The sequence below is a fragment of the Vanessa tameamea genome, chromosome 11 (genome assembly GCF_037043105.1).
Source record: "Vanessa tameamea isolate UH-Manoa-2023 chromosome 11, ilVanTame1 primary haplotype, whole genome shotgun sequence".
NCBI classification, from domain to species: domain Eukaryota; kingdom Metazoa; phylum Arthropoda; class Insecta; order Lepidoptera; family Nymphalidae; genus Vanessa; species Vanessa tameamea.
The window spans coordinates 12,187,362-12,205,387 of NC_087319.1; the positions used below are offsets into that span (position 1 = coordinate 12,187,362).

At 35.0% G+C, this 18,026-nt stretch overlaps 3 protein-coding genes across 5 annotated transcripts in view; 1 reads left to right on the forward strand and 2 right to left on the reverse strand.

Annotated features, from left to right (window-relative positions):
• Positions 1-626: 626 nt before the first annotated feature.
• Positions 627-8,405, reverse strand: LOC113395334 (WD and tetratricopeptide repeats protein 1). Of its 3 annotated transcripts, none has more exons than XM_026632926.2 (13): positions 7,953-8,405; positions 7,768-7,879; positions 5,732-5,910; positions 5,301-5,502; positions 5,044-5,161; positions 4,635-4,744; positions 4,382-4,561; positions 4,182-4,309; positions 3,863-4,110; positions 3,584-3,740; positions 3,003-3,171; positions 2,582-2,739; positions 627-2,158 (listed from the first exon to the last, which is right to left on the reverse strand). In XM_026632926.2, the coding sequence occupies exons 1-13, from the start codon at positions 8,147-8,149 to the stop codon at positions 2,155-2,157; spliced, it is 1,962 nt and encodes a 653-aa protein (XP_026488711.1). In that variant the 5' UTR covers positions 8,150-8,405; the 3' UTR covers positions 627-2,154. The 3 variants fall into 3 exon arrangements, with proteins under 3 accessions (XP_026488711.1, XP_026488710.1, XP_026488709.1); XM_026632925.2 differs by having other exon boundaries at positions 3,866-4,110; positions 5,044-5,170; XM_026632924.2 differs by having other exon boundaries at positions 5,044-5,170.
• A 382-nt stretch (positions 8,406-8,787) lies between these two features.
• On the forward strand, positions 8,788-11,267 carry LOC113395335 (coiled-coil domain-containing protein 130 homolog). The gene is made up of 4 exons (XM_026632927.2): positions 8,788-8,991; positions 9,132-9,454; positions 10,365-10,625; positions 10,738-11,267. The coding sequence occupies exons 2-4, from the start codon at positions 9,143-9,145 to the stop codon at positions 11,209-11,211; spliced, it is 1,047 nt and encodes a 348-aa protein (XP_026488712.2). The 5' UTR covers positions 8,788-8,991; positions 9,132-9,142; the 3' UTR covers positions 11,212-11,267.
• A 4,012-nt stretch (positions 11,268-15,279) lies between these two features.
• The window catches only part of LOC113395333 (intermembrane lipid transfer protein VPS13A-like), a 35,542-nt gene continuing 32,795 nt past the window's right edge, over positions 15,280-18,026 (reverse strand). The window contains exons 50-53 of the mRNA XM_026632923.2: positions 17,467-17,609; positions 17,043-17,188; positions 16,368-16,488; positions 15,280-15,651 (exon numbers count right to left, since the gene is read on the reverse strand). Of these exons, the coding sequence (XP_026488708.2) occupies positions 15,511-15,651; positions 16,368-16,488; positions 17,043-17,188; positions 17,467-17,609 (551 nt within the window). The 3' untranslated portion in view covers positions 15,280-15,510. The remainder of the gene's footprint in view (positions 15,652-16,367; positions 16,489-17,042; positions 17,189-17,466; positions 17,610-18,026) is intronic.

Consider the following 18,026-nt stretch of genomic DNA (forward strand, 5'->3'; position numbering starts at 1 on the left):
ATTATACAAACAGATTTTTCTACTACGGGAATTCGTTTATTTTTCGATAATATAAAAATCAGTAAGAAAGAAAGCCACGACAATCGTCTGGTCGCTTCTTTAAGTATGATTATACAAAATTATAACAATTCCGTGAAGTGATCGAACACATCCGCGCAACGAAGCGGAATCATCTAATGCTACGGCCACACACGCAACCAAGCGTGATAATTACAAAAAAAAAACGTCCGCGCTTGATCACTTCTTTCTGACTATATTATTCGATTCCATAACCGCGCAGATGTGGTCGATCCATCGATAATAAAACACAAACGTAGTGTTTCACAGATTATTAAAATATTATTTTTCATTACATACTATAACTATTTACACTGACTACAATTTAATCTATAATAAGTCAGTATATATTCTATAAATTATAAATTAAATGCAGTGATGCATATTTAAGTTATCTTGTTTTGAACGCACGGCGATGCAAGCTAGGTTGCGATGTCTAGTCTAAAACTTACATCTAGGAACTAAGTTCTAGTCATCCAGATTGACCTCAAGGCTGGCAAAGGTTTAAAAAAACTTTGAACTCAACAAGGAGACAGCACTTAGAACTGGTAGTAAAGAAATAAAAACTATTTGATATGCAAAACTTATTTTTACTATCGGAAAGATTTGTTTAATAAAAAAACAATAATATTGTATTATACATCAAAGTTTATTTATAACGAAAAACCGACCCATTGTTTTCATTCAACAATTCACGTTTCCTAAATAACGATATCTTTTCTATTCAAGGCAATTCCTTAACGTAGAGTTACACAAAGATGAAAATATTTGATGCAAACTTCTTTGTGCACAAACTCTAAAATAAATTAAAATAATACTAATAAGAATAGGAACCTCAATGGCACTTAAATAGTACAGTTCACAAAACAAACGTAATAATGATGTATATATTTTTTCGTATTTTATATTGTTATCTTCTTGTGTAACAATTTATGAGTTAACTATGTATCGTAAGTATATAATATACATTATATATTATATTTAACTGTTTTTTCTTTGTTACATAGATAATGGAAATATATACATGCAGAGAGGAAGCCACAAAGGTGATTATGATGAAGATTATTCAGAAATGAGTGCAGTGAAGAACTAGATCCAGATTAAACCTTTACATTATTAAATATTTATTTAAAAAGAAAAAAACATTTGTTTTGCTTATCCTACCAAATCCCTATAACGCCACAATATCGCGAAAAGTCATTCTTTATATTATTTGGATCACACAGTAACCTTTAAGCACACATTGATATGAAAAAAGGTCGTATGACAAATAATAACAACTTATAGAACTAAACGTACACTGACCTGCCTTCTGTACATCTATAATAGACTGTAAATGTACCACTTCTGGGCTAAGGCTCCCCTCCCTTTGAGGAGGAAGCGGAATATAAATATATTTCCCTGTGCCGTTTCTATAACCCATATAGTCTAAAACCCATAAGCACAAACAATAATAGATACCAGTGTGCCCGAAGCGAAACATAACTTGAGTACTGTTTATGAATGAAAACATTATAAAACAACATACCGTTACTTCCAATCTGACCAAAATTATGAGACATTCAGTTTACAAACCGATGTTTGATATCGGGACTACACATACGACCTTTTACCGTTAGCGTTAAGAGAAAAAGAGATAGCAACATTCAATGATCCATTAAATGAATTCAGTACAGAGATTGTGCACAAGAAAGTCAGCACCATTAAGTCCTATCATTAAATGATTAACAGAAGATACGAGATTAATGATTTTATAATTATAAAAATTATTTTAATATTTACAATTTTCAGTATCTTATTATTATGCAAATGACATACTTAACTTGCGATATAATTTTTATAGACATAATAAATGAAAATGTAATCAATATACATTCGAAATATAACCTCCATGGAAGCGTCACGAGATATACAAATCGTTTTAGGAATTAAAAAATAAACTTGGCACCTTTACATGGTTAAAAGAAATAATTTAAATGAAATAAACGAATTTAACGCGAACAGAAATAATTAAACGATAAATATTGTATGATAATTATATTTACAAAATGACTTCTTGACGATCGCTTAAATCAATCTAAGTTCGACGGCTCCACCTTACCTGAAATTATAACAGCGAAATTACAGTATTAAATATAACGAATAACAAATGAATTTATCATTGTATTTATTGTTATTTAGTTTAATCAGATTGTCCTAGTTAGTTAACTGTTTGTATATATGTAAACAAAGTGCGTGACACTTCATTTAGTTTGTAGAGTCTGTATTTGCCGCGTAATAACTGATGTTTAATTTATCTGTGAACTTAAAAGAATCGTATGGTATCGAAATTTTATACGTTTTATTTTAAGTTGCTTTATTGCTCAGTTCACAATATTTCGACATTTATTTACAACTCACAATACCTAGATTTAGTATCAACTAAAATTCCTCCAATTTTACGGTGACATATCTAACAAGTGATGCCTCTTTACGTCGCCTGTGTATGTACTGTGTGTGTCTGTGTGTGCCTGTGTGTACGCACGTGGCGCGGCAGGCGGGCGAGTGCAGGTCGCGCTCGGCGCCGCCGGCGAAGCTGATGTTGAGTAGCATGGCCTCGAAGGGGTCGCTGCGCATGCGCTGCTGGTTGGCGGCGGCGGCCGCGCTGGCCTCCGGGACCACGCGCGCCTCGCCCAGCCCGTCCTGCGACCACGTTAGCTTGCGTCACTCAGTGAGTCTCTCGACCACATACAACACCTTCAGTATTTATTTTGGGTGACATTGAAAACACTTTCAAAACTGAATATTTGTGTAGCAAATATTACTATTAACCCACCGACTTTATAGATGGCTCTGCCCGTCAATTTAATGAATTTTGTAATTTATTTCGACGAAGTCAATACAAATTTTCAATGTATGTAATGAAATTATATTCGAATAATCCCTTAATTATTTTTCTACCCCACCTCAGGTCTTGGACTCCAAAGTCGGACGACCGCCTCGATCCCGCTGGTGGCCAGCAGGAACATGCTCGGGTGCAGCTGCACGCAGTTCACGATGGACTCGTCTCCGCGCAGGCAGCGTATGATGTTGCCGGACTTACGGCACCAGATGAACATACTGCCGTCGTCTGAACTGTTTTGAGACATAGGAGGCATTTATTTAGCGTTATATTCATATTGAGTGAAAATTTTATTAAATTCATTACATATGTCACTTAGAAGAAATCGTGAGTCATTTTTTACATGGTAGGAAGAATCTGTGCAAGCCCCTTTGGGTAGATACCACAATTGCATCAGATATTTTAATGCTAAACAGTAATGCCTGATATTGTTGTGTTCCGGTTTGAAGGGTGAGTGAGCACAGTACATGTACAGGCACAAGAGAAATAACATCTTAGTTGCTAAAGTTGGGATGCATTGGCCATGCAAGGGATGGTTAATATTTCTTACAGAGCCAATGTCTATGGACGGTGGTGGTCACCAATTATCCATTAATCAAACTGCCTACCTATTTTAAATAAAGAAATATCTATTGTGAAACTTACCCAGCGGCAACGAAATTAGCTTCCGGTCCCAAGAAATTAGCTTCCTTGATATCGGTGGTCGTATTACAGTGACCCAGGAACCGGCACTTGTAGTCCAGTGCTGAACTGCGCAGTTGTCGCTCCAGAACGCTGCCGGACTGACCGTCCTCTTCCGTAGCTGAAGGTGATATTAAAAAATCTTTTAGTATGACCATTAAATTTTGTTTATTAGAGTGAGCTGATGATGCTGCTGCTGATATGGTGAAAAAACTATTCGAACATTCGGTGAAAAATACAAGCTACCTTCGTCCGGCTGCGTCTCCATCGTCTCCAGCGCCACGTTGATGTCCTTCTGCAGCAGGAACACGGCGTGGCTCTCTGCGTGCTTTGGGAACTTGTCCTTGAAGTAGAGCAGGCACTCGTGCGCCTCGCGAGCTCGCTTCAGGTCCATCAGGCCCTTCGCGAGCCGGAAGTGGGACTTCACATGGTTAGCGTCCAGCTTGATCGCCTTGTAGCAGTCGCGGATAGCGGCGTACGTGTCGCCCGACCTGAGTTTATCATCGACGTATTATTGTATCGAGGAGACCGACGCCGAGCAGCTCCGGCAGCAGGCACTCACCAGGCGCGGCGCATGAGCGCGGCGGCGCGGTTGGAGTACAGCACGGCGCAGCGGGGCCACTCCGCCAGCGCGCGGCTGTACAGCTCCACGGCGTTGGTGTAGCTGCCCTTGTTGACGAGCTCGTTCGCCTGCGAGGCGTGGGACAGAGTGAGAGCGGGCCGGAGGGCGAGTGGGGGGGGGCCTCAGGGCGCGGGGCGCACCATCTCCTTGAGCTGCCGCACGCGCTCGGGCAGCGCGGGGGGCTCCACGGTGCCGTTGGCGCCGTCGCCGCCCGCGCGCGCCGGCTTGCCCTCGCCCTCGCGGTAGCCGTGGTTGTGCTGGATGATGAAGCTCTCCACCAGCACCGGCCGGCGCGCCGCGTTCACGTCGAACAGGTACACCTGCGGCGGGAGGTGCTGCTGCTATATTCCGATACGGGTGCGATATGGCAGACCCGAACGACGGAGGTCTCACCTGTTCCGAGCCCAGGTTGACGAGCAATTCATTGCCATCGTGACTGAACGCCACGTATGTTGTGGCTTTTTTTGGGAAAGAGTGCTCATTCGGCTCCATTGATAGGTGACCTGGGAAATTTAGTAGGATATTGGTTTTACTTGTTTTTTTAGCGTTCCGAATAAAATTTCGGTGACTTTTACATTTAACATTGAAAAGCAGATGGTTCGGAATCGATCCTCTACTGTGACCTACGCAAATGGAATTGGCAGACATTGTTCACGTCTACTTTACTGACTGATAAGGTTTGTGAAACATCGAGCATCACTCCACTTGTATTTATTCCATAATCCGGAGAATTGAGCGTCTTCCGATCACCGAAGACAAAAGAGACATGAGAATTAAAATGCTAGGAAACAATATCCCTCACCGGGGGCGAAGTACTGCACGGCGGCGCGCGGAATGTTGTTGTCGGGGTCTCCGTGTCCGGCGCGCGAGCAGCGCACGTTCTGGCGCTCCCACATCAGGCGAGACGTCGCGGCACCTCCCTGCAACTCCTGACCAACTTGTATACTGCTATCTTGTATTAACGAGACTCGAAGATTGCAAAATATTAAACATTTTCTCTTCAGAAAAAGACAAAATAATTATCATTAAAAAAAAAAACTTAAGCGTTTTATAATTTACCTGTAGCCTTGCCAACTTGATCATTCTCGTATCATAGAGGCGGACGTAGAAATCGTTCGCTCCGACGGCCAACTGGTAGGGCCTCCTAGGGTTGACCGCGAGGCACTTGGCTTCGGCGTAACGACCCATATGGTTGAGCAGGTTCACGAGGACATTGGCCGTGTCTGAGTTACAGCGATGCGGGGTTCGGAGGTCGTGTTGGCTGTATGAATTGTTTTCTTTGATTCAAATGTGACACCATTATTAAAAAAGAAAGGTTGAAATATTTGATATATGGCATTCTTCTAATTTATAGTGGCGAAAATTTTCCTTCACATAAAACGCAATCTAATTGGTCGATCTAATCTCAATATTTGTTACTGGCACAAACTAACGAAACTTTAAAAAAAAGAAATGGCTAATTTAAACAAATCCGAGACAGTAACACTTACAGCACGAGTCCATCCTCACCGGCCGACCACAGCATGTGCGGCTTGTCTGGCGCCACGGCGAGGCGCTTGACGCGGCCGCAGTGGCACGCGCACTCCAACAGCGACGCGCCCGTAGCGATGCTGCGCGCGCGCACCGAGCCGTCCGCTGCGCACGTGGCCAGCGAGTCCGGGGAGAGGAACTGCGAACGGTATCTGCTATTATCTACTCATAGAGATAAATAAAGCACAAAACGATTCGAGTAGGAAGGCTAAGCTCAAGTGGTCCTTTTATATTATAAGTAATTGGGTTGTTTACTAGATCAATTGAAATAGTTCAGTTTATAAAGTTAATTATTAAAGTAGATCTTGTTCACAGCTTCGTCACTTTTTGAAGTGATAACTTCTAATGGAGGGCAAACCGCTTCGTTACGTAACGCGTTACGGCGTCAGTCTGTCTGGCTTCCCTTTCTCTTCCGCGTACAGCAGCGGTAGGCAGGCTTTTCCTCTCTCACTCTAACCTACAGCGCTAACCGTATTTCGGACAGTTTAAGTTATCACTTCTGTAGAGCGTCCCGAGACACACACCATTGTACCAGTGCAACTGGGAAGCCTGATTGTAAGTAGGCACCACTACCTATACACATTGGCGCCATGTGTAATTTTAAACATTTCTAACATAACCAATGAGACACACTTGGGAACCGAGATATTATTTCCTTCATACCACAAAACAACGCCAAGTTTTGCTGCTTGGCAGTAGAATAAATTATGAGTTGGGGATACTTACCCAGATGGGCTTGCACAAAGTTTTACCACCAAGGGAATTGAATTCACTATTCATGTCAGTTATTATGCAAAAGCAACCATACAATTGGTCTCTATTATCAGCAAACTTACATTTTACCATAATCTAATAACACTTCGCATAATAACATACAGCCTCACATTTCTATCTAGCAAGCAATATATATACAGTGAAACCTGCTTAAGTGAGACTTCGAGAGACCTGCAATGTTGTTTCATTTATAGAGGTATTCAACTAACCCGATGTCTCAGATACCCAGGTATAAATATATATCTGTCTCAGTTATAGAGGTGTGATCATTAAATAAAATAATGTGTTATGTATACATTATAGAAAATTAGAAGGGTAGATAAAGAATAGGTTAGAAAACAAACAAACAAAACAATGTTATCTCAGTTACAGAGGTTCCTCCCACTAACAGAGGTATTTCAATGCCAAAGTGATGGGGCAGCATGAGTTCCAGTTATGGAAGTATTTCATCTTACCCACGTTAGCTTAACCAAGTCTCACTGTATATATATATATATAAATACAATAAGAATAATATTGATTTAAAAATAAAGATTTTTGAAACAGCTGTTACTCAAGAACTTATTTTCTAACTCTTTGATTCATATTTATAGTTTGAACATTTAAAACATCATTTACATAACATTTTAAGAAACCAACGTACATCTTATACTTATAATATCTGTTGTAAAACTTAGCTTAGATAAATCATGCATTTATCTAATGATACTATTACGGGAAGTATAATAAAATATAAAATAAATTAATCACACATACAGCATTATCTCAAAACCATGTTTATATTATCAAAGATATTAATCGCTAATAACACATAAAATGATCCATTCAAAGGGGCAAGTATTTATTGCATACTTTGCAATTTCAATATATATTGATACAAACAAGTAGGCATGTGCTTGGCTGAAAGGAAAAAAAGCAGTCTTAGGAGTTAAAGGAAAATGAAAAGTGATTCCATATGCACCTGACTTTTTTGTCCAATTTCAAAAATCATTCTTTTATGTTTTCAAAATAAACACAATATCAGAGATGTTTATTTGATTTTTTCTTGAATTATTAATGAATATTCTTCAATATACTACACTTTATTACTTTTTTAAGGAAAATATTGTGAAATTAACGCAAAATTGAACATAAATATAATTAACTTAATACACCTTATTACATGCCTTATCAGTTAAATAATTGCTACAGATAAATCACTGAAGCTATTTATGCAACCCACCTTAACTGAGAATATATTGCCTGTGTGTCCAGTAGAGATGTTATGGATTTGTTTATATCGATAAGGATCCCACAATATAACGTGTAGATCATCGGACGCCGACGCCAGTACACTACGACGTAAAAGCATAAATTAGCATGTTTTGCAGTTCCAAAGTACATTGACATCATTGTGAGTGTACTCACGACCCATCGCTGTTCCATTCTAGACAATTAACACATCCCATATGTCCGTGCAACTCTTTTTCTAGTCCTAATCTGTCTATCATATTTCTGGTAACAGTCAAACGGTTTTGGAATTTTCGATCGATGTCCCCTCGCTCCCGGGCTGCTGTTAGGCCAACAGTGCCTTGCGCCCAGGTCGGCTCTTCTCTTCTCCCCATTTTTACGAATATTCTTCAATATGTCTGATATACCATCACAATCAGACAAATCTACGGACTAACTCAAGCTAAGTCTATTTATAGTTAACGACATTTCATCGCACATAACAACAAAATAAGGAACGCTATGTTTATTTAAGCCGTACTTTTTAAACAATTACGTTTATGATAGTTATTAAAACAATGAATAAATAGCTCAATAACTATGGTCTATGATCGAGATTTTCTTTCGAAAATTTGCAAAGCTGTCAAACAGCTGTCGATGTTACTAGTTAAAATATTTAAAATTTCTTAATTATATTAGTGTAATCAATATTTGAATAGAAACAATAATAAAATAAAATAATTTGATGATGAGTCTAAGAAAAACAACTTTTTGCTATTTTTTTTGTGAAAATTAAAATAGTCTCAAGTTTAAAAACACTTTTTATTAACAATTTTTAATGTTCAAACTTATGCTATTGTATTTGATATTAAGATAAATTATTAGGAGTAGAAATATATTAAAATTTTTAATTAACTAATAACAACCAATTAGAATGTTATATTATAGTTGCGAGTATAATATTTGCAATAAATTACGACTGGCAATTCTAATGACTTGTCATTAGTCAATTGTCTTTCAGATAAAAAGAAGTTCGATAAACATGGAACTAAAAGCCATTAAACTAAGAATTGAATAAACATGGAAAGAAAATCAACTATTTTCAACTGAAAATTCGTCTAATGTGTTGTTTTATTATATTAGAGTATATTGAAAAATATATTTATTAACTGAGAAAAAGTGAAGCTAAGAACAGAAAAATATTATTTACTCATATATCTATAAAGAAATTTATTTGGTAAGTTTTTATATTAATAGGCATTTACTAATAAAAATCTAGCAAAATTCTTACTAATTTTATAATTTATTTATCAATCTGTATTCTCACAATAAACTACGATTATAACGATGAGTAATATTTATGCTTAATTTTTACAGATCCAGTAACCATGGGTGAACGGAAAGGCCAAAATCTATATTATCCCCCCGATTACGACCCTAAAGTCGGGGGGTTAAATAAATTCATGGGTACCCATGCTTTACGAGAAAGAGCCAGGAAGCTACACATGGGTATCTTAATAATTCGATTTGAAATGCCATATAACATATGGTGTGAAGGATGTAAAAATCACATTGGTATGGGTGTAAGGTACAATGCGGAGAAGACGAAAATCGGAATGTACTACAGTACTCCTGTGTATCAATTTCGTATGAAATGCCATTTGTGTGATAACCACTTTGAAATAAAAACAGATCCAGGTGTAAGTTCATTTTGATCAATTAAATACCTATAGCCTATTCTAACTACAGGAGTTACAACTCGACAACTTGAACATTGATTTAACGCTATATATTCGATTAAACTATTGAATAATCTATGATATTTATTGAATAATGGCAAAGTTGTAATTTATGCTTTGAATGTAAATTTAAATTGGATTTACATAGTTTATTGAAGTACATAAATGTAAGGTTGATATTTGCCTTTACTCATTCAGTGATTATAATAGTTTTCCTATAAAGTATGAATGATCTGCTGTATGAATCAAGAAGGTATTATGTCATGTGAATTTATTTATTTTCCATTTAGTTTAAACCATCCCCAGAAAGAGTTTTATATTGTCTTATTAATTAAAGGATCTATAGATACTTACTTTAGAACTTTTATGACCATACTCATTATAATCATTATTATATTATTATATAATTTTATTTGTGCTCAATTCTAATCATATGGTTCATCTTATTAATTATTATTTATTATATAATAGTTTAAAAAATGTATTGTATTTCTTATTTTTAATTATTATGCTTATGTTTAATTCATATTTTCAATAATTACATTGTGTAATATGATAATGCATGATGAGACTACCTGTAAGTAGTAGAACTTTTGCCTTGATAATTTTGAAATGTAATTTTTTATTTTTTATTTTGGATGTGATATTGTATCTACTGTTGGTTGTCCTAATGAAAATAAAATAAATAAATACTCAAGAAAATATTATTAAGATGAATGTCACATTGATTAGAGACTTAAAATTCTTAAATATAGGCTTATTTAGTGTCTGTGATGTAATAGTGATAACGTCTTGAATAATTCTAAAGTAATTCACATCAAAAATAGTTAGACTGTAATAGATTATATTCAAGTAAACTTTACTTTTTTAGAATCTTGACTATGTCATTGTATCTGGAGCAAGGAGGCAAGAAAACAGATGGGATCCGACAGAGAATGGCCAGATTGTTCCAGACACAAAAGAAACACAAAAACGTCTTTTCGACGATGCCATGTTCAAATTAGAGCACAAGACTGGAGATGAAGATATGAGTAAACTTGCTAAGCCTCGTCTCGGCTTGCTTGTAGGTAGAAATGAAATGGTGTGGAAAGATGATTATGAGGCCAATTGTGTGCTACGAAGAAATTTTAGGGTAAGAGAGATATTTGTTTAACTGTTAATTACACTTACTATTAGTTACTAACATTGTTGATATTATTAAGAAACAGATATATCATTACAATAAGCTTATTTTTATTTTTTAGAAGCGAAGAAAAGAACTTGAAGAATCAGCTGTAAATGACAGCTTGCTGCTTGCAAAATCTTCTCTAAATATAAATCTGTTGCCTGAATCAGAAGAGGATAAGAACATGGCTTCGTTGCTTTCCTTAAGACCATCACGCAGTATTGAAGAGAAGCATAGTGTTGCCAGAAGCAAAATATTAAATAGTCCAGCATTACCTAGCTCTAGTGGACTTTTGACTAGTTTTGGTGGTTTGAAAAAGGAAGAATCTATAAGCAAAGCTGTTCCCTTAACTCGAAATTCTTTAGGAATAATGATAAAAAGAAACAAAACAAATGACAAAGATCAAAGTAGCATAGAAACTAAATTGAATGATAATAATAATGAAAAGGAGTTGGGTATGAAAGATAAGGTACAAGATAGTATCGAAACCGAAATAAGAAATAAAGTATCTTTAGTTGGTGATTATAGTTCAAGCAGTGAAAACTCTGATTAACACACTGTTTTTTTTTTCATTTGATAATAATTTGTAAATATATAATATTTTACACAAATATATTTATATATGTCAATGCTAAATACAAGTATTGAAACAAAAACTGGTCTTATTCATTATCTTGCTTACTGATAGACTATTCTAGCGGCAAGATACGATGGCCGTTTTGACACTTTAAAAAAATGATGTGAAATGTAAATTTATTATCGATATAATATATTCAAATCTTTGTTTTTTTGCAAGTAATTTAATTGAAATTTTTGTTGCAAGTAGTATCTGATTAAAAAGGTTTAATAAAAAAAATATAAAATAAGTTTAAGTAATATATTCGAACGATATCAATTTAAATCAAAAATTGGAATTAGAATGAATAACTTTATAAACCCATTACACACAAGAAATAAATTGATACAAAAAAAGAAACCAAAAACATTTACTATCAAAATATAAAAAATAAAATATAAAATATTTACTGTCAACACAAATATAACACCGACTACGAGGTCGAGTGTGAGAGTGTGACGTACACGTTTACGCAAAAAAATAAATAAAAAAGTTATCTTCGCGGTACCCTAATATTTGTAGTTTAGAAATCACGTTCGATAAATTTTATGACTAACTGCACGTCACTATTGACAATAAAGAACAACAATTTGCTCCTTTGATGTAATTATTTATTAAATACGAAACTTCATGAGCGGGCAAACGTCAAAACGGCCATCATAGCGTGCCGCTACTATAATTGAAAAAAGTTTGTGTCACACAAGTGATCACTGTCTTTTGATGAACTGGCAACTCTGAAAGGAAAAAAATCCTTACCTTACTATACAAGTATTTTAGTTACTTGTCATGCTCCCCACCGACTATGTTCTGAGCTGAGGTGCGATTTCATAAGAGACACCCTCAGCACGAACGTCACTGTTGAGCCCGAAAGGGCTCAAACTTCAAGGCTGAGTCTAGTACTCACCACAACGCCTGGTGACGCTGTAAAGACAAGTAGGGCCAACAGAACAACTACATAGACCCAAAAAAAAAATTATCATGCTATTTAGAACATGCCGTTTCGTCTCTCTTTCGAGTTGGAATATTTACGATTCAAAAATGCTTTATTGTAAAGGTTACTTGAATAAAATACATTGTTCGATTTAATTTCATTTAAAACAAGACAAGGGATGTAAAAAAATTCTACTGCTGAATAATTAAGTTATTAAATGTTGTCGCTACGATTTTTGAAGCGGGCAACATTAAAAAAAAAAGAAAACATTGGCGGGAAATTTGAGCTCTCTTCTGGATACGCTGGAACCGGGAACATTGTTATAACATTATCTTACATTACTGTATTGTTTTACTTTAATTCTTAACTTAACCAATAAAGAAAAACGTTATTAATTAATTTCGAGAGTGATACGTACAACTTATTTAAATACACCGTACAAATAACTAGCAGTGCAACATAAATAATAAATCAGCTTCGACGTGTTATTCAATATTCATGTTTCATAATATTCCTTAACATTCCCATGCGCTGGCCCGTTTTTCTATTATAAAATATTTGATTAATATCCTTCTGTAAATGATTATTATTTAAAATATCATATATATTATTCGCTTTAAGGCAGAACTTGGAGATATTATGATTTTTTTATTTAATTTAAATAAAAAACACTCAGTTCCAGTAGAGAACAGTAAAAACACAAGACCAATTTATTTTCTTTATTTCAACGAAAAGCTTTTAAACAACATTCAATTATACTATGACAATAATAAATTATTTAAATGCACGTTAAAAATAATACATTACTTATTATTTGCTTATAAGTCATTATATTGTGAAGGTAATAATCAATTCCATTCGGTTTTATTCATTCATTCAAATAAATTTAGGCCATAAAGCTTTACAATAAACTGCATTATAACTACTATTATAAAGTCATAAAAACTGAAATTGCATGTGACACGTGAACATTCATTGAAATAATATATTTTTTAATGAAGATTAATTTTTAAAACTGCAATCTTTAGTGAGTTAACGCTGTCCATTTAAGAAACAGCTAACCATTGTCATAATCGTTAAAAGTTTAAAACAACTAACAAGTCTGTCATTAATTTCACATATTCTAATAAATTGCCATATCTTAATAAGAATGAAAAAGTTTTTAAAACCAGCGCTACACAGTTCAATTATATTCGAATGTCAACTAAAATAATATATTTTTTACGATCTATAATTGTGGATAGGTTTTGATCGAGTCTATCGTAGACCCGCACGAAAATGTAGATAGATATACACATTGACAGAAAACATTGATTTTTCACGCGACAAATGTCGACTGTATTGTTAGTTCTACAATTAATTTACTTGTAGCCAATTCATTGTCTGGATTGTTAACACTAGATTAAAATTGATATAAAGTAATTATTATTATTAAATTTTACGAAATTTACAGAAAATATACCATTTAAAAGAATACTTAAAGTAACGGATAGTAAGAATTAGTTTCTAACAATATACAGCACGATTGACCAGCTTGACTTGGACAAAGTCTGTTTAGTTGTAATTGCCCACAATGTTTGCGTTCTCATAACAGAAAACATATTTACCAAAGAGTATTTAACGACTATAGGATAAAAAAGAGGTGCACTTGTTCTATAGAACATTTGACGCACTGGTGACAAATATATTTTTGAATGTGTAGCACCAGCTTAAATATTCATGAAGCTATCCAGAACACATTTATAAATATTCATAATTATAGCATTATTATTTTGTTACAAAAATATTTAACATCCAATCATTACGTACATAGTGAAATATTTAAATCGATGATTAATTATCTTATACTAGATATACATAAGTACCAATAATATTATAAACATTACGTTAAAATAATTATAGGCTTAAAACTAAATACTTTTTAAAGCTAATAACTTATTAAAAAAAAATTCAAAGTATGTTATGAGCTACAAAAAGCTTGGCTCAATTACCTAGAATTTTTAATCTATTGAAGTTATTAAAGTTTACATAAAAATAGTTTGTAAAAACAAATTATATTCGAGGGAAGATTAGTCTTTTTTAGAAGAGAAGACTTTTTAGTGAGACTGATAACTTAGCTTATATATAATTTAAATTATAAAGTAGAACAGTGATACGTATATTACGATTATATATAACAGAAAAACTTTATGATACTAACTAAATTATATTTGAATAGAAGCAGATATTATAAGGAACGTTACTATTTGAACGTTCGAGAGAATACTACAAAAGTATTATCTTCAAAATCAGTCAAAGACAAGTTATATTTTTATCATAAATATTAAAATTCATTCATAATACGATCAGTCAGAATATTCATTTTTAAGTTCCGAATAACTCTAAAATTAGACACAAATTAATATTTCAAAAATTAAAAAATATTATCTTAACATAAGTTGTGCTTATACTTGAAATATTTGTAATACTGATATATTACGTATAAGTTAAAATAATTGCTGGTAGGAATTAAGTAAACTTGTAATTATTCAAAAAAAAAAAAAATACAAAAATATTTTAAATATCTTCAATCCAATCTAAATCTTTAATTATTGTTTTACATTATTTTTACTGTACTTACTTTTTGTGTTCTCAGATTTCACAATTAATAATCATACAAAATTGTTCTAATTCTACACAAAGTTATTAATGTATATGAAACATATTTTTAAATAAAATAACTAATCCAATTTATTCAATAAATAAAATAATAATCACAAGATAAATAAAGATAAAGATAATATGTCATATTATTATATAGTAGACAGTGTTTCCAAAAGGCTAGAACTCACTGCATTGCTGAGAAGCGCAAAGAGGAATCGGAAAACTCCGGCTGAGTATTTTAAGACTCGCCTCCAGCCCGGTAACGACGATTTGGCTACATAGGCCCACAGCTACTAAGTATGTAAAATGTTTGGTTTATAATATATTAACATTATACCTACTATAGTTGATATTATTTTACTATGACATGCGAAGAAAAAAGAACTAAATACGGTACGTACGACAGTAAAAGCAAATTATAAGGAATTTGTTTTTTATTGCCTCCATATAGGTATATGTCTGATTTATTATTACAATAGATTCCACGAATTAACAACATTTTCAGTAGGTTGCTAACTATGACACGAATATAAGGGTAATCAATAAAGTTAATTAAGGAATATTGGTGGCACTGGGTAACGAGTCAAAAAATGTTTCAAAAAACAATAAATTTAACAAAGAGTATATATTTTTTCCTTCCACCCAACGTATTGTATAAGTATTTACTGGTCGCTGGGACATCGCTTGTCTTCTAGCGCGTGTATGAGAGCGCATTCGATCTTCGACTGAAACCAGGTCAGCACCTGAGGGTCCGGGATTTCTATAACTTTCTCGTCAGTCGAGAAATAGTCCACCATTTCATCCTAGAAATATTATCAGCTCATTTTAAAACTTCATCCTGATATAAAAGTTTTGCATTGAACAAGAATTTCATGAACGAGAATCAAGAATGGTAACCCTAGTAACAATATAATAAATTATATAACAGCAAATAATATGTAAATACGTACTGCTTAATTTTTTAACATAAAATTAATGTCCAATTATTAACTGATGTATGAATTGATCGAATTTTGTATGGACCATTGGTAACAAATTCAAACACAGATGTTACATTGTCTAAATCTGTTATATAGTTTATCAATACAAAATTATCAACTTTGAAAAATGACAAAAAATGTAGCATAGCATATAATAAATTTGATCAGCAATTCGAATTATAAATTACTGTTTTTAATGCGATATTTAGTCCAAATTTTTGCTGATATAGGTAATTTTGGATCATGTACTTAAAATAAAAATTGGATAGATCAGATTATTAGTTCAAACGAAAATCTTTATACGTTTTTTAAGGCTTTATGCAGACGGGCTCACTCACCATACACAGTAATATCTACAGAGTATTGATATAATATATATTACTTCAATACGTTTTATAGCACACCAGTTTAAGGGCAGTTAGCACAGACTTACCTTAGTGTTGAGCAAAGAATTGTCAACTACTGGTAGAATCGTGTGTGTGTGTGTGTGTGTGTTTGTCTGCTATACGGTTCTACTTATTACACGTGTGGTCCTGTACCTGTTTGATGTTGAGCACGAGAGCCCCGTCCTGAGCACGCGGCGCGCCGATGAGCTGGTCGAGGCGCACCGCCCACTCCACGCGCCACCCGCGCCCGCCCGCGCGCACCACGAATATGTGTCTGTGAGACCGAGCCGAGTCACGTCTTGGATATTGGGGTTTTGAGATACATCTTAATAAATAATTTTCGTAAAGTGTTCATAGCTGGAGTTTAATGTACGAACATTATGAGTATAAACGCGTTCTTCGATTTAAGAATTCTCAAATAGACCTTTATCAGAAGGATTTGAAGCACATGAGTTAGCATGATGCAAATATTATATATGATGATCTAATGTCGCCCGCCCGATTTTGATCACGTCGACCAATCTCAAGGGAGACCAGCGGACTAGGCAGGACATGTTGTAGTGCTCAAGTGTGTGTGTCAACTCTCATAATCTGACGCGTCGGCAAATTCGTCACGACCGGAAAGAGTTTAGGCACCGAAGCAAAGTTTTTAAGTGCTTTCTGAGACACTAAGAATATTTCAACAGAAAACCCAAAGTTTTTATCGGCCCGATCTAGGGTTTGGACCTCGGGATTTGTTAAATCTGTAATGTTTATATTAAAACTTACAACACAACAATACTTTGACCATGACTAGAACCGACGTACTAATTTATAATATTAACGCACCTTGTGGAAATGAGGATCGTGGCTGGTGAGGCTGGTGCGAGGTGCGCGTGCGCGACGTGCGCGTCCGTGTCGGCGTAGTGCCCGCGCGCCAACGCGCACAGCAGCGCCGCGCCGCGGGCCTCATACGCGCTGTACGTACGCACGCCCTGCCCAACGAAAGAACTCATTAAATTCAACTTAATCGTAAGTAATAATAAGTTTACAGAATAGTTATGCTGAATAAAAACATACGCTTGTTTTGCTGTAAAAAGATCCATTGGATCAGGATTTAATATATGTAATTTATTAATCAAAAATCTACACGTTTTTTCATGTTTTTCACTTGAAGCTCGTAAGTGCTATATCCTAGTTGTAAAAACTATTATATTTATTAGGAGGATATTTCCCGTTGGTACTGCTTATAAATAAATATTAAAGAAAATACCTCCACTTCGGAGCAGTGCCTAGGCAGCCGTCGGCGCGCGACGAGGCGGCCGGCGCGGCGCTCGCACGCGCGCAGCGCCGCCTCCGCGCCGTCTGCGCCCGCGCGGCGCCACAGCGACGAGCGCGCCGCCTCGCGACACACGTCTGCGCACGACCTCACTAGTCACTCACTCTACGCGGTGTACGCGCTCAGAGACCACATCACATTAATATCACTTACATTTAAAAACGGAGACAAATCTTTAAGTACCTTGACTAAATACATTAATGCAAAGGAGCAGCAAGCACTTCGACCAAATTATTGCCCACCAAAATGCTATTACTTTACTTGGTAGAAGGGCCTCGTGCAAGCCCATTTGGGTAGGTAGGTACCACTCACTTAACATAAGTATTATATTTTATCGCCAATCAGCAATAGTTAGTATTGTTTTGTTTGTATGGTGTGGTTAATATTTCTTTTAGTTGTGACCACTTCAATTAGGTGATCCATTTGCCAATTTGCCTAACTATTTAAAATTAATAAATTAGCATTGTAAGAGTGCACTTGTAAGCAGCCCTGAC